This window comes from Pollicipes pollicipes, unplaced genomic scaffold (genome assembly GCF_011947565.3).
Source record: "Pollicipes pollicipes isolate AB1234 unplaced genomic scaffold, Ppol_2.1 Scaffold_3087;HRSCAF=3621_pilon_pilon_pilon, whole genome shotgun sequence".
NCBI lineage: Eukaryota > Metazoa > Arthropoda > Thecostraca > Pollicipedomorpha > Pollicipedidae > Pollicipes > Pollicipes pollicipes.
Window position 1 is genome coordinate 22,113,421 of NW_023596225.1, and position 22,525 is coordinate 22,135,945.

The 22,525-nt window shown below is 53.1% G+C and overlaps 3 protein-coding genes across 3 annotated transcripts in view; 1 reads left to right on the plus strand and 2 right to left on the minus strand.

Moving 5' to 3' along the window:
• Window positions 1-623: 623 nt before the first annotated feature.
• On the minus strand, window positions 624-6,812 carry LOC119090628 (protein DEK). The gene is made up of 8 exons (XM_037213469.1): window positions 6,710-6,812; window positions 6,241-6,407; window positions 5,536-5,690; window positions 4,960-5,086; window positions 4,237-4,425; window positions 3,395-3,595; window positions 2,683-2,835; window positions 624-1,159 (listed from the first exon to the last, which is right to left on the minus strand). Exons 2-8 carry the CDS (start codon window positions 6,253-6,255, stop codon window positions 1,148-1,150), a joined length of 852 nt encoding a protein of 283 aa, XP_037069364.1. The 5' UTR covers window positions 6,256-6,407; window positions 6,710-6,812; the 3' UTR covers window positions 624-1,147.
• Window positions 6,813-10,917: 4,105 nt separating this feature from the next.
• On the plus strand, window positions 10,918-15,730 carry CIAPIN1 (cytokine induced apoptosis inhibitor 1). Its single transcript, XM_037212582.1, has 6 exons — window positions 10,918-11,067; window positions 11,521-11,679; window positions 13,008-13,246; window positions 14,065-14,236; window positions 14,613-14,728; window positions 15,076-15,730. The coding sequence occupies exons 2-6, from the start codon at window positions 11,526-11,528 to the stop codon at window positions 15,187-15,189; spliced, it is 795 nt and encodes a 264-aa protein (XP_037068477.1). The 5' UTR covers window positions 10,918-11,067; window positions 11,521-11,525; the 3' UTR covers window positions 15,190-15,730.
• A 1,097-nt stretch (window positions 15,731-16,827) lies between these two features.
• LOC119089881 (uncharacterized) overlaps window positions 16,828-22,525 on the minus strand; it is a 39,399-nt gene continuing 33,701 nt past the window's right edge. The window contains exons 5-8 of the mRNA XM_037212688.1: window positions 20,423-20,539; window positions 18,234-18,410; window positions 17,423-17,704; window positions 16,828-16,868 (exon numbers count right to left, since the gene is read on the minus strand). Coding sequence (XP_037068583.1) covers window positions 16,828-16,868; window positions 17,423-17,704; window positions 18,234-18,410; window positions 20,423-20,539 — 617 coding nt within the window. The remainder of the gene's footprint in view (window positions 16,869-17,422; window positions 17,705-18,233; window positions 18,411-20,422; window positions 20,540-22,525) is intronic.

A 22,525-nucleotide genomic window follows, 5' to 3' on the forward strand; every position in this document is an offset into this window, starting at 1 on the left:
AGATAAGCAAATAGGTGCCTAGAAATAATAATTTTCTGTAGTAATGCACTACTTTCCGTCGGCTTTAACCTGGGATGAAACGACTTGAAAAATTCCGGTCGCCTTGGCTTTCTTTGTAACAACAAAAAACGCTACAAATGTAGATCAACTCAGGTAAAGGAGTCATTGCTCGGCTGTTCACGGGATATCAAAACCTTCGACCTCTAGACGCCACCGCGCGCCAGAGCGATTTTCGCTGCGCACAGATAAACCGCGTGACGGATACTAAGCAGGGCAACGTAATGCGCTGAAACCGATATGCTTCTGAAACCGAAATGCCGATGTCGTATGTTTTAATTGAATGTGTTAACAAACTGAATGAAGTCGCCGAAAGTTAGAAAGAAATGAACATTTGGGTTGCTGCGTAATAGAACTGGTCCCCGCAATGCTGAGTTGGAAGTCATGCAGACACGGCATTGCTCTGTGTTCGTCCGACTCACGCCTGCTAAATGACTGATCACAGGGAGCAGTTTGATAAATGGAGGTCGACGGATTGACAACTGCGTTCAGCTGCGTACCAGCGGTTGGCAATTGCTCCACTGCTGCACAGAAAACTACAGCGACGTCATCAGGAAAAAAACGTGTGAACGATGGATTTATCCATGCTTTATTTTCCGCCCCGACAATTAACGCGTGACGGCTGTGGGTGCCTCTGTTGTGCTGGTGGTCGCGAGGCCGCCACAAGACACGCCCGGCTCGGCACGTGGCTAGTGCGCCACCCCGCCTCCATGGGACACGGTCAGATTGTACTGAGATCCGAACACGTCACCAGCACCCCGCCGCCAACCAGCGCACGGCACTCAGCGTCACCAGTGACGTCACAAGGGTGACGCGCGCCGGCGCCCGGCAAACGCTACAAGCGAAAAAAGCCATTGCTCGCGACGCGAGACAAAACACGGTTAACTCAGGTCATTGAAATGCATGTAAAAGCAGACAGCGAGTTAATACGCGATGGACAAAACGTCGATATTCACAAATGGTGGGTGGCGGAGGGGCGTGTCAGCGCGCCGGCCGTGCGACGTCCGCGCGCGCGGCGGCGGCCCTCCGTGCGATGGCGGGTGATGATGACAGGGGGCGCGCGGACCGTCCGCTGGCGCCGGCGCGCCCATCACGATATCAGCTGGAACAGAGTGCGCCGCGGTCTCAGGCGAGGGCCACCACCGGGCGCGCCGGCCGCGACGGAGCGGCGCCGCCCCGAGGGGCCGACGCCACACGTCCACACAGCCGGACCCGGAGACGGATTCAGCTGGAGAATCACACCCCCGGCGCGACTAACTTTCCGCTCCCGCCTCACTCTCCCTTCTTCAATCTCTCGCTATGAAATGTTGAATAGGTATACACAATCTAAGCGCCACATATTTCAGCTCTTTACATCTCGCTCAAAGCTGTGAAGAGGCCTATCAGAAAAAAAGATAATATCAACTGAACAGCATACGTTGAGTGCACTCCCCGTATTTTTTTTTTTTCAAGTGCTGAAGTGCGTCATCACTTCACATAAACAGCCTGAAGTGCGTCATCACTTTACCCGGCGCATGGCACCGGCGCACCGAGTCGCATCCAGCCAATCAGCGCGCGGCCAGCGGTCTTCGGCAGCCGACCGCTGGCGGCGTCCACACTCCTGCACAGGTCACGTGATACGCCAACGTATGAGACCAATACAATCAGGTACTGTCGCTCGCTTGCAACCCATCTGCACAGTGCGTCCCGTCCGCCCGTATGCCGTGTTCATGCTCAATAACGGTAAGGCGGTGACGCGTGTTTGGGAGCACAATCTAGTTATCTCACTGTTCTGTACCCCACATAAATTTGACGCAATCCTTTCCATGCATTGATACATAACTCTCATGCTATTTTTTGGCCGTAGTGTTACTTACGGCAGAACATTATTAGGTCTGGATTCGGCGGCCAGCTTCCTGCCGCCAGCAGTCGGCCGACATCGTGCTTATCAGAAGTCTTCGGCGATTGCGATGGCAGTTTAATTTGAGCACGCAGCTGTAATGACTTTCTGCGCGATCTTGTTTCGTTATAAAATTATTCTAATATATAATCAGCTTCAGAAAAGTGAGGTATGTTCCCAGACTAAGCAGTGCAGATAATTGAAAGCAGTCATGAACTTAAAATAATCACACAATTCTTTCCAATTCGTTTTATCCCAGCTGCCACCCTGGAATCCGTGCACAACATGAATTTGAGAACCCTCTCCCTCGCGCACCCTAAACGGACGCTCATTTCCTGCGCTTCCCTCTATTCAGTTTCATTGAGCGGATAACGCGGAGCGTGTTGTGCCGGCGTGCCGCCCCGCTATGACCCCCGCAGAGGGCGTTCCGGCCCGTTATGAGCCCCGCAGAGGCCGTGCCGCCCAGTTATGAGCCTTGCAGAGGGTGTGCCAGCCCGTAATAAGCCTTGCAAAGGGCATGCCAGCCCGTTATGAGCCCTGCAGAGGGCGTGCCGACCCTTTGTGACTCTTGCAGAAGGCGTGCCGGCCCGTTATAACCCCTGCACAGGGCGTTCCGGCCATTATGAGCTCTGCAGAGGGCGTTCCGGCCCGTCATGAGCCATGCAGAGGGCGTGCCAGTCCGTTATGACCCCTGCAGAGGGCATTCCAGCCGTTAATAGCCCTGTGCGGAACGTGACAGCGCTCACCGATTTGACCGTGGCCTTGATGAAGTCCTTGCGAGCAGTGAGGTCGTGCTGCGGGTACTTGGCGTACACCTTCGTCAGGATGTTCTTCATGGTGACCTCCTCCAGGTTGGCGCCATGCAGCAGTTTGCTCACCAGCGTCCTGATCTCGCCGTTCTATCCACGGCGGACATGACAAACCGTCAGCGACCATTCTGTGCGAGTTCTCACCACGGGACAGCCGGGTGAACTAGTGCCTGCTAGCCGCCGTTTTGGTACCATATCCCATAATGGAACAACCACACTGTGTTGGAAAGATGGACACCTATTTACGCAAGCTGTTAGATGACACTATCTTGAAACATGTTTGACCTTGACCAGACCTTACGAACATAGCTCACACGTTTCCAAAATCGGCATAATTCTATTGAATGCGTTAGCTCGGGCAGGACAGCAAAACCCGAGCATGCTCTGCGGCAACACACGACGCAGGACACCAAGCAGATCAACATCGTCCATCCCGCTGGGAACACGCCCGCCCCAGTGGGACCCGAGCGCGCGCGGCGGTGAGCCCCCAAACTCGCGGCGCGTGGCAGCAGACAGCACGCGGAGGCCGGCGGCCCCGATAATCCGCGCGCCTGCTCGGAGGGCCGGCACGCGGCGCGCTGGCCACGGCACTCCTCGCCTCCCTCTTCCCCCTCCCCCCCCCCCCCCCCCCCCTCCCCCGGCGACTGACCGTGGGCGGCTTGCCGGCCTTGGGCTTCTTCTGGAGCGGCTCGTCGTCTTCGCTGGAGGAGCCGGCCGGCTCGGCCCCGGCTTCCTGAGCCTTCCGCTTCTTGGGCGTCTTCTTCACGCCCGCCTTGACCGCAGCCTTCTTAGCCGGCGTGCTCTTCGCCGGGGCCTTCTTCGGCGACGGTTCCTTCTTCTTCTTTATAACCTACAGTGCACCAATGATGGGACAAATGTCATTAAAGTTCGCACCAAACGCCTTTCATGCGCTTGGCACCCGGCGATTCCCAAGCCCAAACATAACAACCAGGAACGGCCGACTGAACCATGAGCGGCGTTTTGCAATCAACTCACACTTACAATGGCCATCACAATCGATCGTCAAGCCCAACATACATGACGTTCATTTGCTACGTAGGGGAATCGTGCAGCCTGTCCAGTGCACCATGTTGGCCACACAACCGCAACCCTGAGCAGGAGGCTAAACATGCATTTGCAAAACGGCGCCATATTAAAGTCATGTATTTTGCTTAACCTACTTGTAAATTTTACAATTATGTTTTGATTGTACTTACCTTGTTTAACTTGTGGCCTAAGCCTGAGGATAATTGATATGGATGGAGCTATTTCTAGACATTCTTGCTGCTTTTAATGCTAACGACCAGAGACATCATCGATGAATGTAGGCCCAAATTAAGAACCTGCTTGAAAGCATCGATTCAGAGCGGGCTGTGTGGTGTTTGATCAACGGAGCCCATAATATCGCCTGTTCCGAGACACACCAGTCCCTGCGCGACGCGTCACTAGCTGACGGAGCCTCTCCCCCGGCCCCCACTCTCAGCAGCCTACCTTCTTCGGCTCCTCAGCATCGCCAGCACCGCCGACGTCGTCGTCGTCGTCGTCGTCATCCGAACCGCTCTCGCTGCCGCTGCCCACGTCATCGCCGGCCTCGTCACCCTCCGCGGCCTTCTTCTTGCGCGGCTTTTTGACGCCGGGGCCGGCCTTGCCCTTGGACTTCCGCTTCCGCTTCTTCTTGACCTGGGGATGACGCCCGGCGGGACGGTCAGCGGCCGGCGCCAGACGGCCTGCCAGTCCGCAGCCTGCTGCCCGGCGAGTGACCCGCCATCGACCGCACGTGTCGCGTAGGGAGCCACGCAACTGACCGACGCGCGTCAGAGCCATGTGGCTCAATGCCATCTGTTAGACGCCTGCACTGCAGCGTGGCGACAGGTCGTCGGCCGGGGGGAGACGGCCGCAGGCTGCCGAGGTTCAGCGGGGACGGCCCCCGTCGCCGCCTGTCCACGCGTCAGCCAACCGCCGCTCCGACACCAACACAATGCTGGACACGACGCATCCCCTTCAGAACGGACATAACACCATTCCGGCCGATGCCACGTGTTGCCTTCAGTTGGCAGTCCTTTGACAGATGTCCTGCCCGGTCGGAATCTGCTGCCAGCCGTCGGCAGTCCCGTGACAGACGCCCTGCTCGGCTGGGGTCTGCCAGCAGCCTGCCAGCCGTCGGCAGTCCTGTGACAGACGCCCCACCCGGCCCGGCCGTTGCTCGGTCCCTACCTCGCGTCCGGACGGCTTGGGGTCACAGAGGAAGCGCAAGATGGCCAGCGCCAGCTCCTCGCGCGTGCCACTCTTGCGGTCCAGGTCGAGGATGCGGCTGAGGGAGCGCAGCACGTCCAGCCGGTACCTGCGGCCGCGGCAGCGGTGTCAGCGCGAGCTCCTGCTCCCACTGCTGCTGGCCAGTGGACAGCACTGCCGCTCACCGTCCGGCGACGAACACACTCCAGTGGCGTTATGGGCACAGTCACACTCGTGACGTTACGGCCACCCTCTTATGACGTCACGGACACAGCCACACTCGTGACGTCACGGACGCAGCCAAGATCTTGTGACATCAAGGACACAACCACACTCCACTGAGGTCAGGCTCGACATTATCATGGTCAATGAGAATGATTCACACAATACACATGCGATTCCTCACGGTGCGCACTCGGAACATACAGAAAACTGCCGAAACAGACAAGCGGCCGCCATGTCGCAGAGCACACGCAGCGCGAGCCCATCGGAGCGCCGCCTCCGCGGCGCCACGGGTCGGCCCGGGCCAGGCCGGCGCCCGCCGGCGGTCGTGCTCACTTCTCCAGGTTCTCCCGCTTCTTAACGAAGCTGGGCGAGTCGGCGGCGAACGCGAAGCCGCGGAACAGACGCAGGTTGCGGCGGAACTCGTAAGGCCGTCCGGGCCGCGAGAAGATGATCTGGTGCAGCACGCGCACGTCGTCCGGTCGGCCCGTCTGCCGGCGGCGGAGGGGAGCGGTCAGCCGCAGTGTGCCGCAGAGCAGCGCCGGCGGCGACGGGCGGTGTGAGGCGGCCGGCGCCACGTGCGGAGAGCAGGGCATTGGCACATCATCAGCCCGCATCGCCGCGGGCGACGCTTCCGTATAGGATGCTCGGTTAGGGCACTGCAACAGCAACGTGTGTCTATGGTCGTCATTCTGACCCAACCCAACGCGATCTAGTCCCATCCATCCGATTAAATATAATCCAATACAATCTAATCTTATCTGATCCGACCCAACCCGATCCGATCCGATCCGATCCGATCCGACCCGACTCGACTCGACTCGACTCGACCCGACCCGACCCGACCCGACTCGACTCGACTCGACTCGACTCGACTCGACTCGACTCGACTCGACTCGACCCCACTCGACTCGACTCGACCTGACCTGACCTGACCTGACCTGACCTGACCTAACCTGACCCGATCCGACCCGATCGCCCTGACCTCAGTCGGTGTCTAGCGGGATACAACCTGCCTACACCCACCCGACCTCTACCCACCGCAATGTTGTGCATGATGACGGGGCAGTCGCTGAGCGGCGTGCCGCGCCCCTCCTCCAGCACGTGCGCGCCGCGCTTGGACTCCTCGCGGCTCTGCTGCACGAACCGCTGCACCGCCTTGCGCTCCCGGCGGCCGCTGGTCTGGGCGGGCCGCTCCAGCAGCGGCACTGTGGCCGCCCACACACAGCTCAGCATATACAAAGGCACATACACGCTGGCATACTGACATGGGCAAAACACTACATCACCATAAAATTAGTACCAACAAGTGGGCAATCGCTTCAATAACACAAAAAATGACGCAACGCTTCAAAAAACAACACTTTTCCCTTAGACGTTAGGGAAATAGTTGTTAAGCTGTCAACACCAAAACAGAAACCAGTTATAGAGCCTGTGCTAGGACATGAAGTACAAAGCTGTCAGTCGTGCACACGTCCCGCAGCTCCACGCGATGCGCAAAGCCACCCACCAGTCTCCTTCCCGCCGTCCTCGTCCCCAGCCTCATCCTCAGAGGGCTCAGAGGCGTCCTCCTCCAGCTGCTGCTGCTGCGGCTGCGGCTGCGGTGGCGGCGGCGGCGGCGACGCCGGCGGCTCTGGCCTGGGCTCGGCCCGGACGGCGGCGGCGCCGGCCGGACCATCATCACCGGGGCTGAGCGGCGCCGACTCGGCCGACTCGGCCGGCTCGGCGGCCGCCGGCGCCTCCTGCGGACAGGCGGCACACATCATCAGCACGGCTGCAGCCATACAAAGCACATAAGTACACATCTTCCTACACTGTGGCAAGAATATCCTCACATGGCAAAGCATGGTGCACTGGTTTACAGCAAAAATATTGTAGAACTGTCACACCGGGGTGAAGGCCATCAGAAATGTGCGTGGAAGGAGAGCCTGGCATAAACTTTCACATGTTTTTGGCATGGATGAACAATGAGTTTGTGGCTATAAAGGAGGAACTCCACTTTTCCAAGAAAAAGAATGAGCAGTCCACTGACCCTTGATTTGCATCATTATGTCCATAATCAGTCTACCAGTCTCAGCCCCTCCTTTCCCTGGACTGCTTGCCGCATAAATGGATGGCATAATCACAAACTTTAATGTGAGCTCACAACTTAGTTCTACCATAAGTTTGATCAGGTACATATAAGCATGAATGATATGAAGTGCAGTTCTTAAAATAACTAAAAATTGAACTATTGGATATCTACTAAGCTCTTATGAGAAGGGATGCACCCTGACACCAATTCTTGACATCTACGAAAATGATAATGGATAGCAATTACTTGTGATACTATATAAACATGTACTGGCATTCTGTAGAAAGTAAGATACTAACCAAAACTCTATCTGTTTCTCTCATGAAGCACTAGCAATCATGGAAGTAGTCTGTAGTCGTGCTAATCATTTTTGCTTAAAATGGCTAGCAATTTTTAGGCACTGCCTGCCACAGCCAGATGTTACTGAAAATGGTGCTTAAGTGCAAATTGCAGCTGCAATGACTGGTCACACTTTCTGGGCAGGGGGTGGGGGCATTTTCTTTCTGGGCTCTGAGCAGAGGGGCACTCAAAAATCACTCAGACATGAAAAGTGACATTCAATGCCTCCAATTGCACAGCCATGCAAAAGGAGTTACATGACCTACAGCAGCCCTAACTCCTAAGTGGGGAAAATTTTGAAGAGGTGGGCTGAAAGAAGAATATTGGCAATGTCATAAATAACAGTGGCAGCTGTTTTAGTTTCCGAGCTGCTGATGGTTGCGAGGAGCTCCTTTGCCAGCATGAACAAAACCACTCTTCCACCTGCACTCTTCCACTCCTCTTTCCTTCACTCCACTACAGATGCTGATGGGGCAATATGCTCACTATGTTCCAAATGCTTCATGCTCATATTTTCTAATAATTTGGCCAGAACCATGCTGTGGAAATAGCACAACCACAGCAACAGAGCTTCACATGTAGATACCCATTTGGCTACCAGGTTGTGAGTGATTGAAATAAGTTGCCAATTGAGGACAGTCTACAAAACATTGCAAAATTCAACAAGATCTTGCTGGGATGGGGCTGGGTCAAGAAACAACATTTGGGGCAGCTTTTAAAAGGCTGAGGCAGGAATTTCAACTCGGGTAGCTTGAAACATTTTGCGGCAGCTCATAGTACTTGGCACTCAATACAGGACTGAGGTGTGGGTCAAGCAGAAACACAAAACACACTATAGTGCATCAAATGCATGATGCAGAGTGAGCTCAATGACCAAATGAATCATATTGGTCTCAACTGTATCACAGCATTTGAACTGCTTCCATATCAACACCTGGTGTAGCATGCAGCTGCTCATACAACTCTTCTAGTTGTGACCTACTAGTTAAATGCAATGCAAGACATAATCAGTGCAATGCAAAATAGTATAATGTAAGTTCGGTGTGCTTGTGAACCATTGCAGAAAAAGCAGCTAATTATCAAAATGACCAAGAAAACCTCAGAAACCATTACAAATCAATGGAACAGCCCTTGCACCAGGCAGAGAAGCTGGCTGCTGTATTTGGGGCAGGATCAGACCCGACCTATATAACTTGCAGTTGTCAGTCTTGTCATGTCATACTTGTCAGATCTGAGGTAGTCTCTGAATCCATATATGCTCAATTCAAGGGCAGGCTAAAGATGTCCACTGTGCATTTTTGATATATGAATGAGATCCTATTAAGTGTTTCCATAACAGGCCATGCAACCTCAAAACTGATAACTCTGAGGTGAGTATGTAGAAAACAGTAAAAATGTACCTCAGCCAATTTGCATGAGGGATTGATGGAGGAACCCTTTACAAAAAAAGCTAAGCTTAAACAAACTTTTTAAATAGAAAAATCAATTTCCCTACTAGCTCATCTTGCCCCATCAGCCTGGGTTTGCCCTTTTAAACATCACTTGCTTCAGCCTATGTATTACTGCAGCAAGCAGGAAAAATGTAGCATTTACTTGTGAAAATAGCACTATGCAGCCAGTCCACAAAACATGAGTACAGAAAAATCTGGCATGCACTGGTGTAAATGCTACTTAGCTGCCCATCCACAAAAATCACTACATCAGGTGCTTACATAATGGCAGTGTCCAGAGCCTGGTGCATGTTCACTCTGATTTCACACCAGGTCAAAATTTGCTGAATTGTCAAGTTTTTTTAAAAAATGCATCAGGGTATCTTTGCTTGAACTTACCTTATCAAAATTATAACTCCTTGGGACAATGGCTAACTACATACTCAAATTTGTGTGAAAGTAGCCAAACTTGGTGAGCTTTGATACAGTATGCATGCACACTGAAATTGTTGCTACAATGAAGGTGGCTGGTATGAATATTTTAGTGGCCTGGTTCAGCAATTTTGCACTTCAGTGTTGTGCAAAGAGGAAATGTATTCAATTGCACAGCAGCATCACAGTTTTCAATGCACATCTAAGTTCATAGCAAGTCTTCTTTACAACTTTCATTAAAAGTGTCCAACTTGGAGCATCCTGACCTGCCATACTAAAGTTAAGACAGCTATTTGGTGTTGACTTTGCTAGGAACTGACAGTACAACTCCTCCCCATTTCCATGAACAAGTTTCAATACTGTTTTGACCAAGCTTGGGCAGTGCAATCAAATACAGCATTTGCCACAAATTTACCACCCCAATGGCAACAAGCAGAACTCAATAAGTCATGTTTGGGCATTCAGACTATGTTTTGGCCACCTAGAATAAATTTTACATGCTCCACAAAAAACGGAAACTTATTATGGTAACAGTACCGGTTGGAGTTCTCTGCCGCACCAACTGCCAAGGACGTTTCAAGCCAGGATGCCTTTAATAGATATCCCGCGGAATGGGACAACAGCATGGCAGGGACTCGTATGCAGGACCGATAGATCCAGAGCCGAACCCTTACCACTGCATCGCCCCCACTATAACGCTTTGTTGGTAGTACCGAACTGTTAACTAAATTTACCGCCGATCCTCCAAATGGCCATCGCCATTCGCAAAACGTGGTCTCACCGGAGCCGGTACGTCTTTGTCTGCGTTCATTTTAACTTCACGGATTCAACTGATCCCTAACACAGCGCATCAGTAAACAGCCATGTCTATAGCCACAGCATGTAAATATAACCAGTATTATAAAACGGGAAACCGTATCACTTCTCCCGCTCCCGAGAATCGTTCGTTGGGCGCGAAAACTGCCCAAGGTCGATGCGAATACATTGTGTGTGAAGCGTATGATGGAGGCACGAGAGCAAGAAATTCATTGATAAATAACTATAAGGCAATGAAACAAAAATGCATATAAATATATACAAAACCCTTCTTTGAAACTTAACCATACACATTCCTACTGAATATTAAGGTACGAGGTCAGCACCAACGCGTCAACTTCTCCGTGGCTTTTGGAGACGTTCCCCATGACGACCGTTTTCCAGACATTTCTTTTAGGTAATGCAATGCGTGCTTGAGGATGAAGTAGCTATTAAAGCTCTTAAAGTGGAAATGGAGATTATCTAAAGTTTTCTGATATTTTTCCATACGAATGACCTAATGTAAGCTTTAAGTCTGTTTCCTTCTCTCCACTGCTCGCACTACCTTAAACCCAACGTATTCAGCTGACTAGAGCGTCACCGGTTTCAGTTACTCGCGCCGTATTCGTCTTGTCCTGATCGTGCGTACGTTTTCTATCGGGGCCTTACAAGAGCAAGGTGTGAGTGGCACAGGTGTTTTGATCACTCTTTTAACGCTGAGAGGCACTGTGTACGGTTAGTGTGGAGGCTAGAGATCAAGACAGAGTATAAGGACACATCAAGGCCCGAAGTACACAGGTGAGATGTATTGGCGTTGGTTACTAGCTCATTACCAGTTCAGATCGCCCGGAACAAGTAAAGACGCCACATCATCCTTTTTTCATACCCATCTGCGCAAAGGTTGAGGTGCACGTACATCGTGACGTAACTTTCAAAATCGATCGGAAAACTTTCATAATTGAGTTCTCTCATGTCGTGAAAGGAGCTCCTGTAAATGACACACTGATTCTGAAAACATAGTTGTGTAATTAAATAAGCCATCATCATCTAACTTGGTGATGGTTAGGGTTTGAGGGGCTCTCAGACAACTAAGGTAATTCTGCTCTTACTCTTTGAATGATGCCCATCACTTCATTAGTGAATGATGGAAAAGTTCCTTTGTGCCAATCAGTCACTTAATGTCCACAGCTTGCATAACGGTATTTCAGATTCACATATATCAGGCCTAACACTTTTATGACCTTGTTACAGGCAGCATGGAGTCATTGGTGGAATCTGGCAACAGAGTGCTCCTTGTGTGGTCTGGCCAGATTGACCCAGAAGAAATGAAACAGCTGGCTGAGAAGCTACAAGGAGCAGTTGGGCCATCTGGGAAGGTTGTTGTTGAGAATGCTGAAAGGCTTGCAATGGGTGAGTAGACCTGATGGCTTACATTGACTAAATGAAATAAATCAAATGTATTAAGATATAGAGGTACTGGTCATGATTTGACTTAACAAGGTAACTTTGCTCCTACTGTTTGAATGATGAGCATCACTTGACTACCCACAAGCTTGATATGTGAGGGTGATTGCTTACATTGTCTTTACCATCTGTACCTGGTCTTTCTCAGGATGTGATATCTTATTTTCCAAAGATATTTCATAATTAAGACAAAACAACATGTGCATATGCCACACATTGACTACCTTGGCATAAAAGCATTATGCATGGGCACAGTGATGTCATGCATAATGCTTTTAACCAGGCTGATACGAATGAGCTGAGTGTTTAATGCATGTAAGACCACCTTCACTTGGGAGAAATTCCAACAACAAATGGCATCATTCACATAATTGGGCCAGCCTGACCATAGGGTTGTACATTTTTCTGGGGTTTAACATATATGTAATGTAACATTTTACCCCAGCCACCCACAGCATGTTTACCACAGAATTCGGTGATGTTGGTTTTCTTGGGAATATATGAGATGGGAGGGGATTTGTCTCATGCTGAGCTGGCAGACCAGGCCCATCAATGATCATAGGCATCTTTTGCAGCTCTCATATACTGTGAGCTTAGTTGGGGGTAAGATTGTTATTATTTCATTTTGAAAGATAAGATGACTCAACATCACTGTTTTCTTGTTACCATTGGGACAAGTGTGTTATGCCTGAAAGACGTTTTCCATAGACCGCTAATCCAACAGGTGGCCTAGATTCCAAAAAATGCTGAGGTACATTTCAGGGCTCTGGAATGTACTATCAGACATGTTTTTGATTTAGTTATTTGGATGAATTAAAGCATGCATGCCAAATCAGCACACAGATTACAGTGGTGTTTATGATCATGACACCTGTCATGCTATGAGCAATATAGAAAATGAGGGTGCCAATTTCATTGGGTAGGGGATATGTGGTTGTCTACTCCATGAAACTTTGTTAAGTTTTGGCACCATCTAAATGTGAAAATTTTTAGTTGTTAGCATTTTGTTGTCTCTACACCAAGCAAGGTGTCTCCCAGGCTCAAAATGTTGTTGTGGAATACATTTACATTTCTGCATTTGTAAAGCAGGAGTAGATAATGTCAAGGTTTTCAGTTGTTATTTATCAGTGGCATTTTCATATGAACTTATGGTATTCTAGAATACAGTGTCAGCAGTTTCTTCAATGTTTTCTGCAGTGTCATGCATTTCTTTGTTTGATGATGTGGATACAGGCCAGAATGGTGGTTCGACTGCTAACGATTGACGCCTCCAGCCGGCCACGCACACTCGAGCTTCGACGCGGCTCTGTCGGGCGTGGTGGGCGAGCCGACGCTGCACGGCGCCGTGCTGCTGGGCCAGCTGCTGGAGCTGCTGCGGCCCGGCGGGCGGCTGCACGCGCGCGACTCGCGCCGGGAGCAGGCCGCCAGGCAACTGACGCTGGCCGGCTTCACGGCCAGCGCCAGCTGTGCCGAGCTCGGCGGATACGTCACCGCCCGCAAGCCCGACTTTGAGGTGAGCAGAGCCTGGCGGCTGGAGCGCGCCGAGCAGGACTCGCTGCTCCGTAGGGACTAAGGACGTGGCAGGCCGCGGTGAACTTGCTTGGCGTACTCTGGATGAGCACCAGCAGTGGTCAAAGGTTAAAGGATTTCCTGTTTATTTGGTTTGTTTATTGTTTTATGCTTGCTTTATAGTTTTATCTTTTTCAAAGCTGGTAAGAGGAAAATTTTCGGCCTTGGGTGTGCTGGCTCTGCTTCTTTTCACGTTTGTTCCAGTTTGCTAACTAACGTGCGCATCTATTGTTAAAACCAGGGCTTCCAATCTGCGTCCTCATAAAGGCTGTGTCTCCTTGTGTAGGTGTGTTTAAAATGTACCTTTCCTTTTGGCAGCAAACACCCTGATAGCTGTGCGTTGCTCTTCTACGAACATTGGGGCCAGTATCTGGTCTCGCTGGTTTCGGTTCCGTTCGTTCTGCCCCTCGATGGTGTCTTGCCGTTCCGTGTTTCCTCCCAAATGGACCCATGTTCTCACCCTCGCCGGTCCGTGTTGCCTCCCACTGGCCAGTGTTCCGTCTCTCGGGATACCGAGGTTCGTCCCCAACGGTCCGTGTTGCCTCCCACTGATCAGTGTTCCGTCTTTCATGAGCCTGGGGTCCGTCTCTCACCGGTCGGTGTTGCCTCCCACCGGCCAATGTGCCGTCTCTCACAAGCCCGGGTCTCGTCCCTCACTGGCCCGGGTCTCGTCCCTCATTGGTCCGGGTCCCGTCGCTCACCGGTCTGGGTCCCGTCTCGTCGGGCCCAGCCCCGTTTCTCACCGGGCCCCGTCCTTTCCAGGTGGGCTCGTCGGCACCGCTGAAGCTGCCGGTGGCCGCACCGTCTGCCGCCGCGGCCGCCGTCTGGACCCTGTCTGGCCAGGACGCGCTGGACGACGACCTGGACCTAGTAGACGAGGACGAGCTGCTGGACGAGGAGGACCGGCAGCGGCCCGACCCCGCCTCGCTGCGTGGTACGCCCCCCTCCCCTCCCCCTCTCCGACTTCGCACCTGCCGTGTTCCTCACAGTTCCGTCGTCTATCCTTCCTCGACCCTTGCAATCTTTTTTTACATTCTGCTGGCGCCTATCATCTAATGCCAACTGATAAATTCTGTAAATTTTTCCAAATCTGCCTTTGTCTCTTAAGTTAATGCTCTGAAATTAGCCATGCGTTTTCAGCGTAATGGGACCAACCGTGCCGATCCTTCGACTTGAGGACACAATGTATGCATCGCTATTTTGTAAAAGACCCGTACTGTAGACGCCTACCGTTTGGAGGGACTCTTGCTACACGTGCATGCCGATGTCTTCGACCGTGACCGTAACACGCGCGACGCCGCCACTGCCAGTGTGCGGCACTACCGGCAAGAGGAAGGCCTGCAAGGACTGCTCGTGCGGCCTGGCCGAGGAGCTGAGCGCGGGGAAACAGCCGGCCACCAAGTCGGTCACGTCCTCCTGCGGCAGCGTGAGTGTGCGGGCTCGGCCGGCCAGCGCGTCCCGACCCGTCCCCGTCCTGTTCATGATTGAAGGGTGCGGCGTTGCAGTGTTTGCGCGCGTATGTTTTGCAAAAGTTCGTCCCCAGATTTGTACCTCAGGATGTGTATCGTATGAGAGCCCCTCTGTACATGACGCCCTGCCCTCAGTGCACTGCCCTGCACTGCCGCTTGGTGGACAACTGTGGGAGCTGCGTGGTGAGTGGCTGTTCCGAACCTGGGCCTTGGCGGTCAGCTGTGTGCTGCGTGGTAGGTGGCTGCGTCGAACCCGGTCGTCGGAGATCACTGGCTGACACCTGTTCCGTCTCCTCTCCGCCAGTGTTACCTGGGCGACGCTTTCCGCTGCGCTAGCTGTCCGTATCTGGGAATGCCGGCGTTCAAGCCGGGTGAGAAGATCCAGCTGTCGCAGCGGCAGCTGAATGCCGACGCCTGACGGATAGCGACTGCCTCCTTGTCTGAAGTGATAAACACCTCCCTTCTGTAGCGAACGCGACGTCGACGCACCTCCCTGTGGGCGGAACGCGCAGTGGAGGTGTGGGCCTCTGGTCTAATGTCTCTGACCGAACAGCCTTGGCACGCCACGGTCTATTTGGGTTTCTCTGATGTACTGGGTCCGGGATATTGGGTCGGTAGCGATGTCGGTGCTGTTGCGTGCGACGTAAAGGTCAGGCGGCCGCACTCAATCGATGTTGACGGACTGTCCTTGTGTGGTCGGGCGGGGTGATCTCACCAGGAGAGGCCAGCGCGCTGGCGCTACACGGGCGATTGCTGCCTGTCTGTGACGGTTTTCAGCTCTCTGTGCCCAAAATTATTATTTCCTTTTGTCCTAAGTGAATCAGTGCAGTGAGGACGGAGTGCAGATGGAAATGGTCGTACGATTTTCGTCTGCTATCGTGTTGAACCCATATTAGTCACGCGTACACATATATGTATTTGTTGTAGCGTACGATCGTAATAAATAACAAATGACTCGATCTACTAAGCGTTTTAACGCAAACATTCGACTACAGATGAGCGTCTACGCGGCGACGCCGAGGGCTCTACGGGCTTCAGCCGGTCGTGCGACCGACCACAGGCTGCCCTCGCAGACACGGACCCAACAGCAACACCTCGGCACGGACGCCCACTCACCCACGAACCTACACTCGTACACGTACCGCTCGCCGTCGAAACAGAGCGCATGGGTGCAGGGGGGGGGGGGGGGGGGGGGGGCGCAGACTGCGGTGCAGTCCGCAGTGTCCTCAGCCGGGGGAAAGCTGCGGAGGGACAGACTGGTGCAGTTCGCAGTCTTCCCAGCCGAGAGAAGGCTGCAGGGGGGGGGGGGGGATTAGACTGCGGTATTGTCTACAGTCTCCCCATCCAAGAGAAGGCTACAGAGGGACAGACTGGTGCGGTCTGCAGCCTCCCCAGCCGAGAGAAGGCTGCAGAGGGACAGACTGGTGCGGTCCGCAGTCTTCCCAGAGGAGAGAGGACAGTAGAGGGACAGGCTGGTGCGGTATGCAGTCCCCGCAGCCGAGAGAAGACTGCAGAGGGACAGGCTGTGGTGCAGTCCGCAGTCTTTCCAGCCGAGAGAAGGCTGCGAGAGGGGGGGGGGGTAGACTGGCACTGTCTGCAGTCTCCCCAGCCGAGAGAAGGCTGCAGAGGGACAGGCTGTGGTGCTGTCCACAATCTCCCCAGCCGAGAGAAGGCGGACCGCTTGAGGTCTGTCGAGCTCACGACAGCGCTTCCTTTGATTTCGCTTCATCACGTAGACATTCCCTAATACAAATCTCGGAACCACACGTTATGACAACAACAAAGATGCTGAAACACGTGATCCCCGACAACACAGTATGACGTACCGAGCATGTGTGACGCCTGCCTTGTCAGCCCCAACGGCACGACGACTGGGAAAAACACTCACAGATGTGCAGAACCCGGAGTCTAAGCTGTCGGATCCGACGCGTCTCGTGCAAGCAAAATCCTCCACATTCACGCAGCGCGCGCTGGTCGCGGGGTTGCGACTGTCCGCATGACGCCCGGTGATGGAGTTCTTGGTCGATGTGTTGGTTTCCGCCTGCAGTGAAGCCTGTCAGGCGCCACAGTGGTCCTCCACTGGCGGCCGGCGTGCCGCTGGAGGCAGCGGGCGCCCCAGCTGACACCGCCGCCGCCGTGGCTCAAACGGTCGTCACCGTCACAAAACCTGGCGCACTGCGGCCGGGACACTGGCTCTGCCGGTGCTCGAGTTCGTGCCGCGAAGACGCCGTCGCAGCCCTCCTGCGCCGCCCTCATCTCTGCTGCTCAGTAGTCGCACATGAACCATCACACCCGTCTCGCGAGGCGACGCACTGGTGCGTGCGGGTCGCTCGTGCCCTCTCCACTGAGCGCCGCGCGACTCCGATACGGCGATCCGCGACCGACCGGCGCGCGGCGGAGGCGTTGTCAGAGCGGCGGCGCCACACGCCGGCTGACGGGCGCCGCGGCCGCCGCCTGAGAGAGGCGGCCGGGCAGCCGGCGGCGCTAACCGGGGTCTGTCACCACCTCGGCGAGCAGCACGCTGTGGCGCAGCGCTGGTCGCTCGCTGTAAGGCGGCGGCTGCTCAGGCGCCGCGGCCGGCTCCACGCAAATGCGAGTGAGGGCGGCGCCGTCGCCGCCGGCGCCGCACACGGCGCGCCGCTGCCGCTCGCCGGAGCCGGGCGGTCGTGGCGCCTCCTCGCCAGCGCGCTCGCGTTTCTTCTCGAGGAGGCCGGCCGGCGGGCCGTGCGGGTACAGCGCTTCGTATGGGGGCGGCTCGGGCGCGCCGGGCCGCGGCGGCGCCGGCTCGCGCGCCGGCCGGGCCCGGCCGCCCGGCTCGGCCGCCTCGCGGCCCGTCGTCCAGCGCACGGAGCGGATGAAGTAGCTGACGGCCACCACCAGCAGCAGCACGATCACGGCGAATCCCGCCCATGTGGCGAAGAAGTGGTCCGATTCTGGCGACGGAGGGCGTCAGGATTCAGGTCAAGCCGGCGCACGAACGGCGTACGATTCAGACCTGCGCCTTTGTGTACATCGCCGTGACATCGACGCTCGCTACCGTGGCGGGTTAGCCCTGCCGATTCCCCTGCATTATAACACAAACATTTTATGTGTGATTTCAGCTGCCAACATCCGTAATTGGAAGTAGTCCTGCTGTTTCTCCAAGGGCAGTCAACAATAAACATCAAACAACCACGCACGTCTGGCTTTAATTTGACCACAGAGTCACTGGATTGCCACACCAGCGTCGGCCTGCGCAGCGTCGTTCCGACCTGAGTAGGTTCTCGTTCAGCTCAGCTCGGTCGACCCAGGCCGGACTTTTGCAAAGGTCGTAGCTCCGCCCACTTGTCGATTTGGCAACGGAGAGGTGACGTGAGGTCAGGGAACTGAGCTGGAACTGGCTCGAACCAGGAGACCTGCGTCACGGTGTCTACCGAAGCGCGACCGTGGCGCCGGCGACGCCGGTCGGTTGCGTGCCGTCACCTGAGATGGGCCCCGGCCGCACGCCGCACGTGGTGCTGTACTCGTCCTCGTTGTTGATGAAGCCGCAGTTGGGGTGGCCGTCGCAGACCAGGCTCTGGCTGATGCAGCGCTCACGCTGACCCACCGGCTCGCCGTTCACGCAGAGGAAGCGGCCGGAGCCGCAGCCGCCGAACAGCTCTGAGCACAACACCGCGGCTGTCACGAAATGGCTGGTGGTTTACAGCAGATATCAGTAGTATGGGTAGTGAAAAATCGGGTGAATAGTGAAGTTGCTGGGCGAAATATCATAACACAGTTACATCAAGCCCTTTTTTGTGGGTACATTAGTGCATTTCTTATTAATTGTACTAGCTCCGACTCTTTTCGATAGTAACAATTTGGATTAAACGTAATTACGGGATGGGTGATCTCAGAAAGCAGGACACTAGCAGCCGAGTGTGTGCGGCATCCCCTGATGACCGTTTTTAAACATTATTATATCGGAAACCGCCAAATTTAAGTGCATTGACGATGTAAAAGGCCACTTTGACGTAGGTCAAAGGTGACAGTCATCAGACTCCCACCAGACGGCTTATCACTTGTTTATTTATTTCACCGCTATAGAGCATCCAAACTAAATGTGACAATTGATAGCCCAGTATTATAGGATAGCAAACAATAGGTATATACATCGGCTTAGCAGTGTTACGGATTACTTTCATCAGGTATGCGCACTGAACAAAGTGGTGGTGCGTTATAACCTACCAAAATTGCGCATGGAAAAAAATAAAAAAAACAATGCAACATATTAATGACAAAAGTAGACAGCTACAACAAAGACAGAAAATGCGGAGCATCAGTCGTTTACGTACCGAACCTGACACCCGACGGATCAGAAGACAGCCTGGGAGTGACGCGGATACAGCACGGGTGCCAGGCCGGCTGCCATAAACCATACACTCTTTAACCTAGCTACAATGTAACAAATCTAGCTCAAAAGTGTGTGTTGCTTCTCCTTGCTATTGCCTGACATGGTTGGAACGAAGTTCTTTTGTACATCCGTTTTTTTCCAGTTAAGCCTCTGCCAGGTGGTAAACACTTGATGCGCACAACCAGTTAGCGAGGCAAATCCAGGCAACAATATTAGATGTGCGGAGTACAACCCTCACAACCAATGCCAACCGATTGTCCCTGAAGTTAACCCGCTGGTGTTTCGTGCGAGCGCGTTTAACCGATTTGTCGACCACAGCAGCCGGGAAACTGCAAATGGAGCATGCATTGTCCTCCGGCTCAATCGATGAGGCTGCGAGCAGATGATTGAAAATCCTTACGCAAACTGCACAGAGCAGCTTGGTTATAAATAATAAAGCTGCACAAATTACTCTCTTCTCGACCCTGCCTCTGATGTCAAGAGTCCCTCCACCAAAGGCCCCCGCAACGGCAGGCGGCTGTGCTCGGGCAGGGACGGCGTGATGTTTATTGGAGTGGTCATATGGTCATATCATATGGGCAGAGGCGCACTGACTGAACCACGAAACTGCGTTAAACCTCGGACCTGCTGGAGGTAAAAGCCGACAGCAGCGTAGGCGACCCGCAGCAGATGTCTTAGAAGAGTATGGTGTCGAACACAAGTGTGGTGTAGGTGCTGTATTCTCGTTCTTGAAAGGAAGTTATAGCAGCGCTTGATCGTTTGCAGCAAAATGTTAATATTCCGACCCGTTTCTGTTCTATTCTTTTTTAACCCATACGGGCACAGGTCTGTGGATGCTACGTACAATCTATAATCTTTATAGATAAGATCATGGGTACTGGTGCAGTATAGTGCGGCAGAAAAGACCCAAAGCTTTCAAAATGTCAAACATGACATTTCCATTGCGTAAAATAAATTCTAAAAAACCAAGGAGAGGTCATAGTGAAGGAGCGCACTGCCTACTACATAACCACAGCGAACTGTGGCGCGTTTGGTGACGCTACACTACTTTCTGCCCCCTCCCTTCCCCTTAAAAGTCCTTAAAATGCATGTTCTGAACTGCCGCCCCAACTTGTAAAGCGATTCTTTACCACTGCTTACGGAAGCGGACCACTGCCCTTCCGGTTTTGGCTTTCGAGCAAAAAATACCCAGCCATGCAAAAAGCGTAGCCTGACATTGTGGACCTCGAACACGTGTCATTTTCAGATTACACGTCATGTGCGAAGGCATGCAGCTCACGTTCATTGAAGTAGGCCGTCACGACAACGGTGAAGGCCGGGGGCCACGCCACCAGGTCGATGCCTCCTCCTGGCACGTGCGCAAGTAGGTCAATCCGGCGCGCTGCGCAGTCATGCCCTGCGGCAGAGGACATTGAGAACGTCACTCGCGGCGCGGCATGCGACGCCGGCAAGGTCACGGCTAGGTCACAGGCAGCGTGTCGAAGGACAGGATACGGTCAAGGTCACTTGTAGGTCGCGATCGGAGAAAATGTTCAAGGCCACCAGCAGCAAGATGCAATGCAAATGTCAGATCGTCAGATCTGATATCTGACCTGATCGAATGTCAGATCGGATGTTAACGTCAGTAGCACGGCGCCGAGGGGCTTTTGAGGCCATTAACAACGGAACAGGGGCAGGACGCTCCAAGAGCATCGTTGGCGAGACAGGGAGACACAAGGTCGCCGACAGCGGGAGCGGCCGGAGAATATCGTCAATGTCACCAGTAATATATATCGGATATATGTCGGATATAGTGGATGCTACTATCAGTCAGCCATATTGAGCATATGACACTAGTATCAGGGTCGCCTGGAGCAAGCTGATAACACCGCCAAGGCCCTAAAAGAGGGCAAATGATGCTTCCCAGGCCGCTAAGTTTGGAAAGATGGCATAGACAAGGTCACCAGCAGTGCGCCAAGGTCATCGATCCGTCCGTTTGTGTGTCCCGATAACTGGATAGAGCGCCCGTCTTCCGGTCCACCTACACGTGGCGGGTGGGCTTGAGTCACTTTGAGCGTTCGCTGATTTGCCTTTGACAGGCACGGCCTGCGGCCGGCGGCAGCGGCCATGTTAAAGGTCAGGTGATGTCAGCGGCAGGACGGACCGTGCTGAGCCTTGGGGAACGTCAAACTTTCGCCGCCAAAGTCTGCCTTTTACCTCGAATTGCACAATCGGATGGTAGGGGTCAGGGCTCACACGTTAAAAACTGCTTAGCATAAGCTCTGATCCAAGAAACCGATCCATTCAAATGGTTTGGATTATTTTTGCTCACAAAATCGGCGGAAAGCAGAGATTACAACATTCCAGGTCAACAGCTGCGGGCCCAAGGAGAGGGCAAAGGTCACCAGCAATCGGCTGGCTTATTCGGAGTATGACGTCTCGAGAAGAGTTGAGAAGCCTTTTTATAATTGTTAGGTAAACACGAGCCTTAAATGTTTGAACAATCAGGTGGTAAAGCGTGATCCTGCAAAGTGAGCGCGCGTTGAAATGGGTTTGAAATGTTGTCTGTATGATGATTGTAGCAATTAATTTTGTGGATATTTTCACATGCACAGTTTTAGCATCTAGTTCATACAACGCAATATTTCCCACAAACTTCTGGTGAAGCCTCGAAAATCCCGGAGCCATGAACTGTCTCCCTAACCGATATGAGTGAATAACATGCGAGATCGCGTAGACAACTCTTGGCTTCTTGCAGGGCGTTCAAAGTCGTGACCTCTGGAGGTCGCAGAGGACAACACTGATGTCCGTGACGGCCAGTTATAACACATCATCCTGGATAAATAGGAGGGATTAACATGTAACCGATATAAACCTGTCTGAATTTAATCTGCGTACCAACTGCGTCAAAGGCTTTGGTAAAAGCAGTAGCGCGGCCGACTCAGGGGTCTTGCCAGGTTCTGTGACGACCTTGCGCGAACATATATACACGACACATTTTCAGACAGCGTATGAAACGACGAGTCGACTGCTGGCAATTGTATCATCGGCATCGGATGGCATTTATTCCAAAGATCAACCCTTAAATGTCTCGAAATAAACAGTGCTTTGTCCAAAACCTCATTTGCTATTGGTTTTACCACTGGGGTCTGTGACCTGTAGAATCCTGACCATTTTCTTTTCTTCAAAATTCGCTGCGATTGCAGGGCATCCGAGATAACGTGCATAACTCCCGGCTTTTTGTGAGGCATCAAAGGCTGCGGTCGCTTAAGGTCACCAAATGTCAAATCGATGTTCGGCGCTGACATTTAACACGCGATGCCGGAAAAGCAGGGTGAAGCGATGCGTTGAAACCGATCTAAGCCTATCTTAATTGAACCTGCGTCCCAAATGAGACAAAATT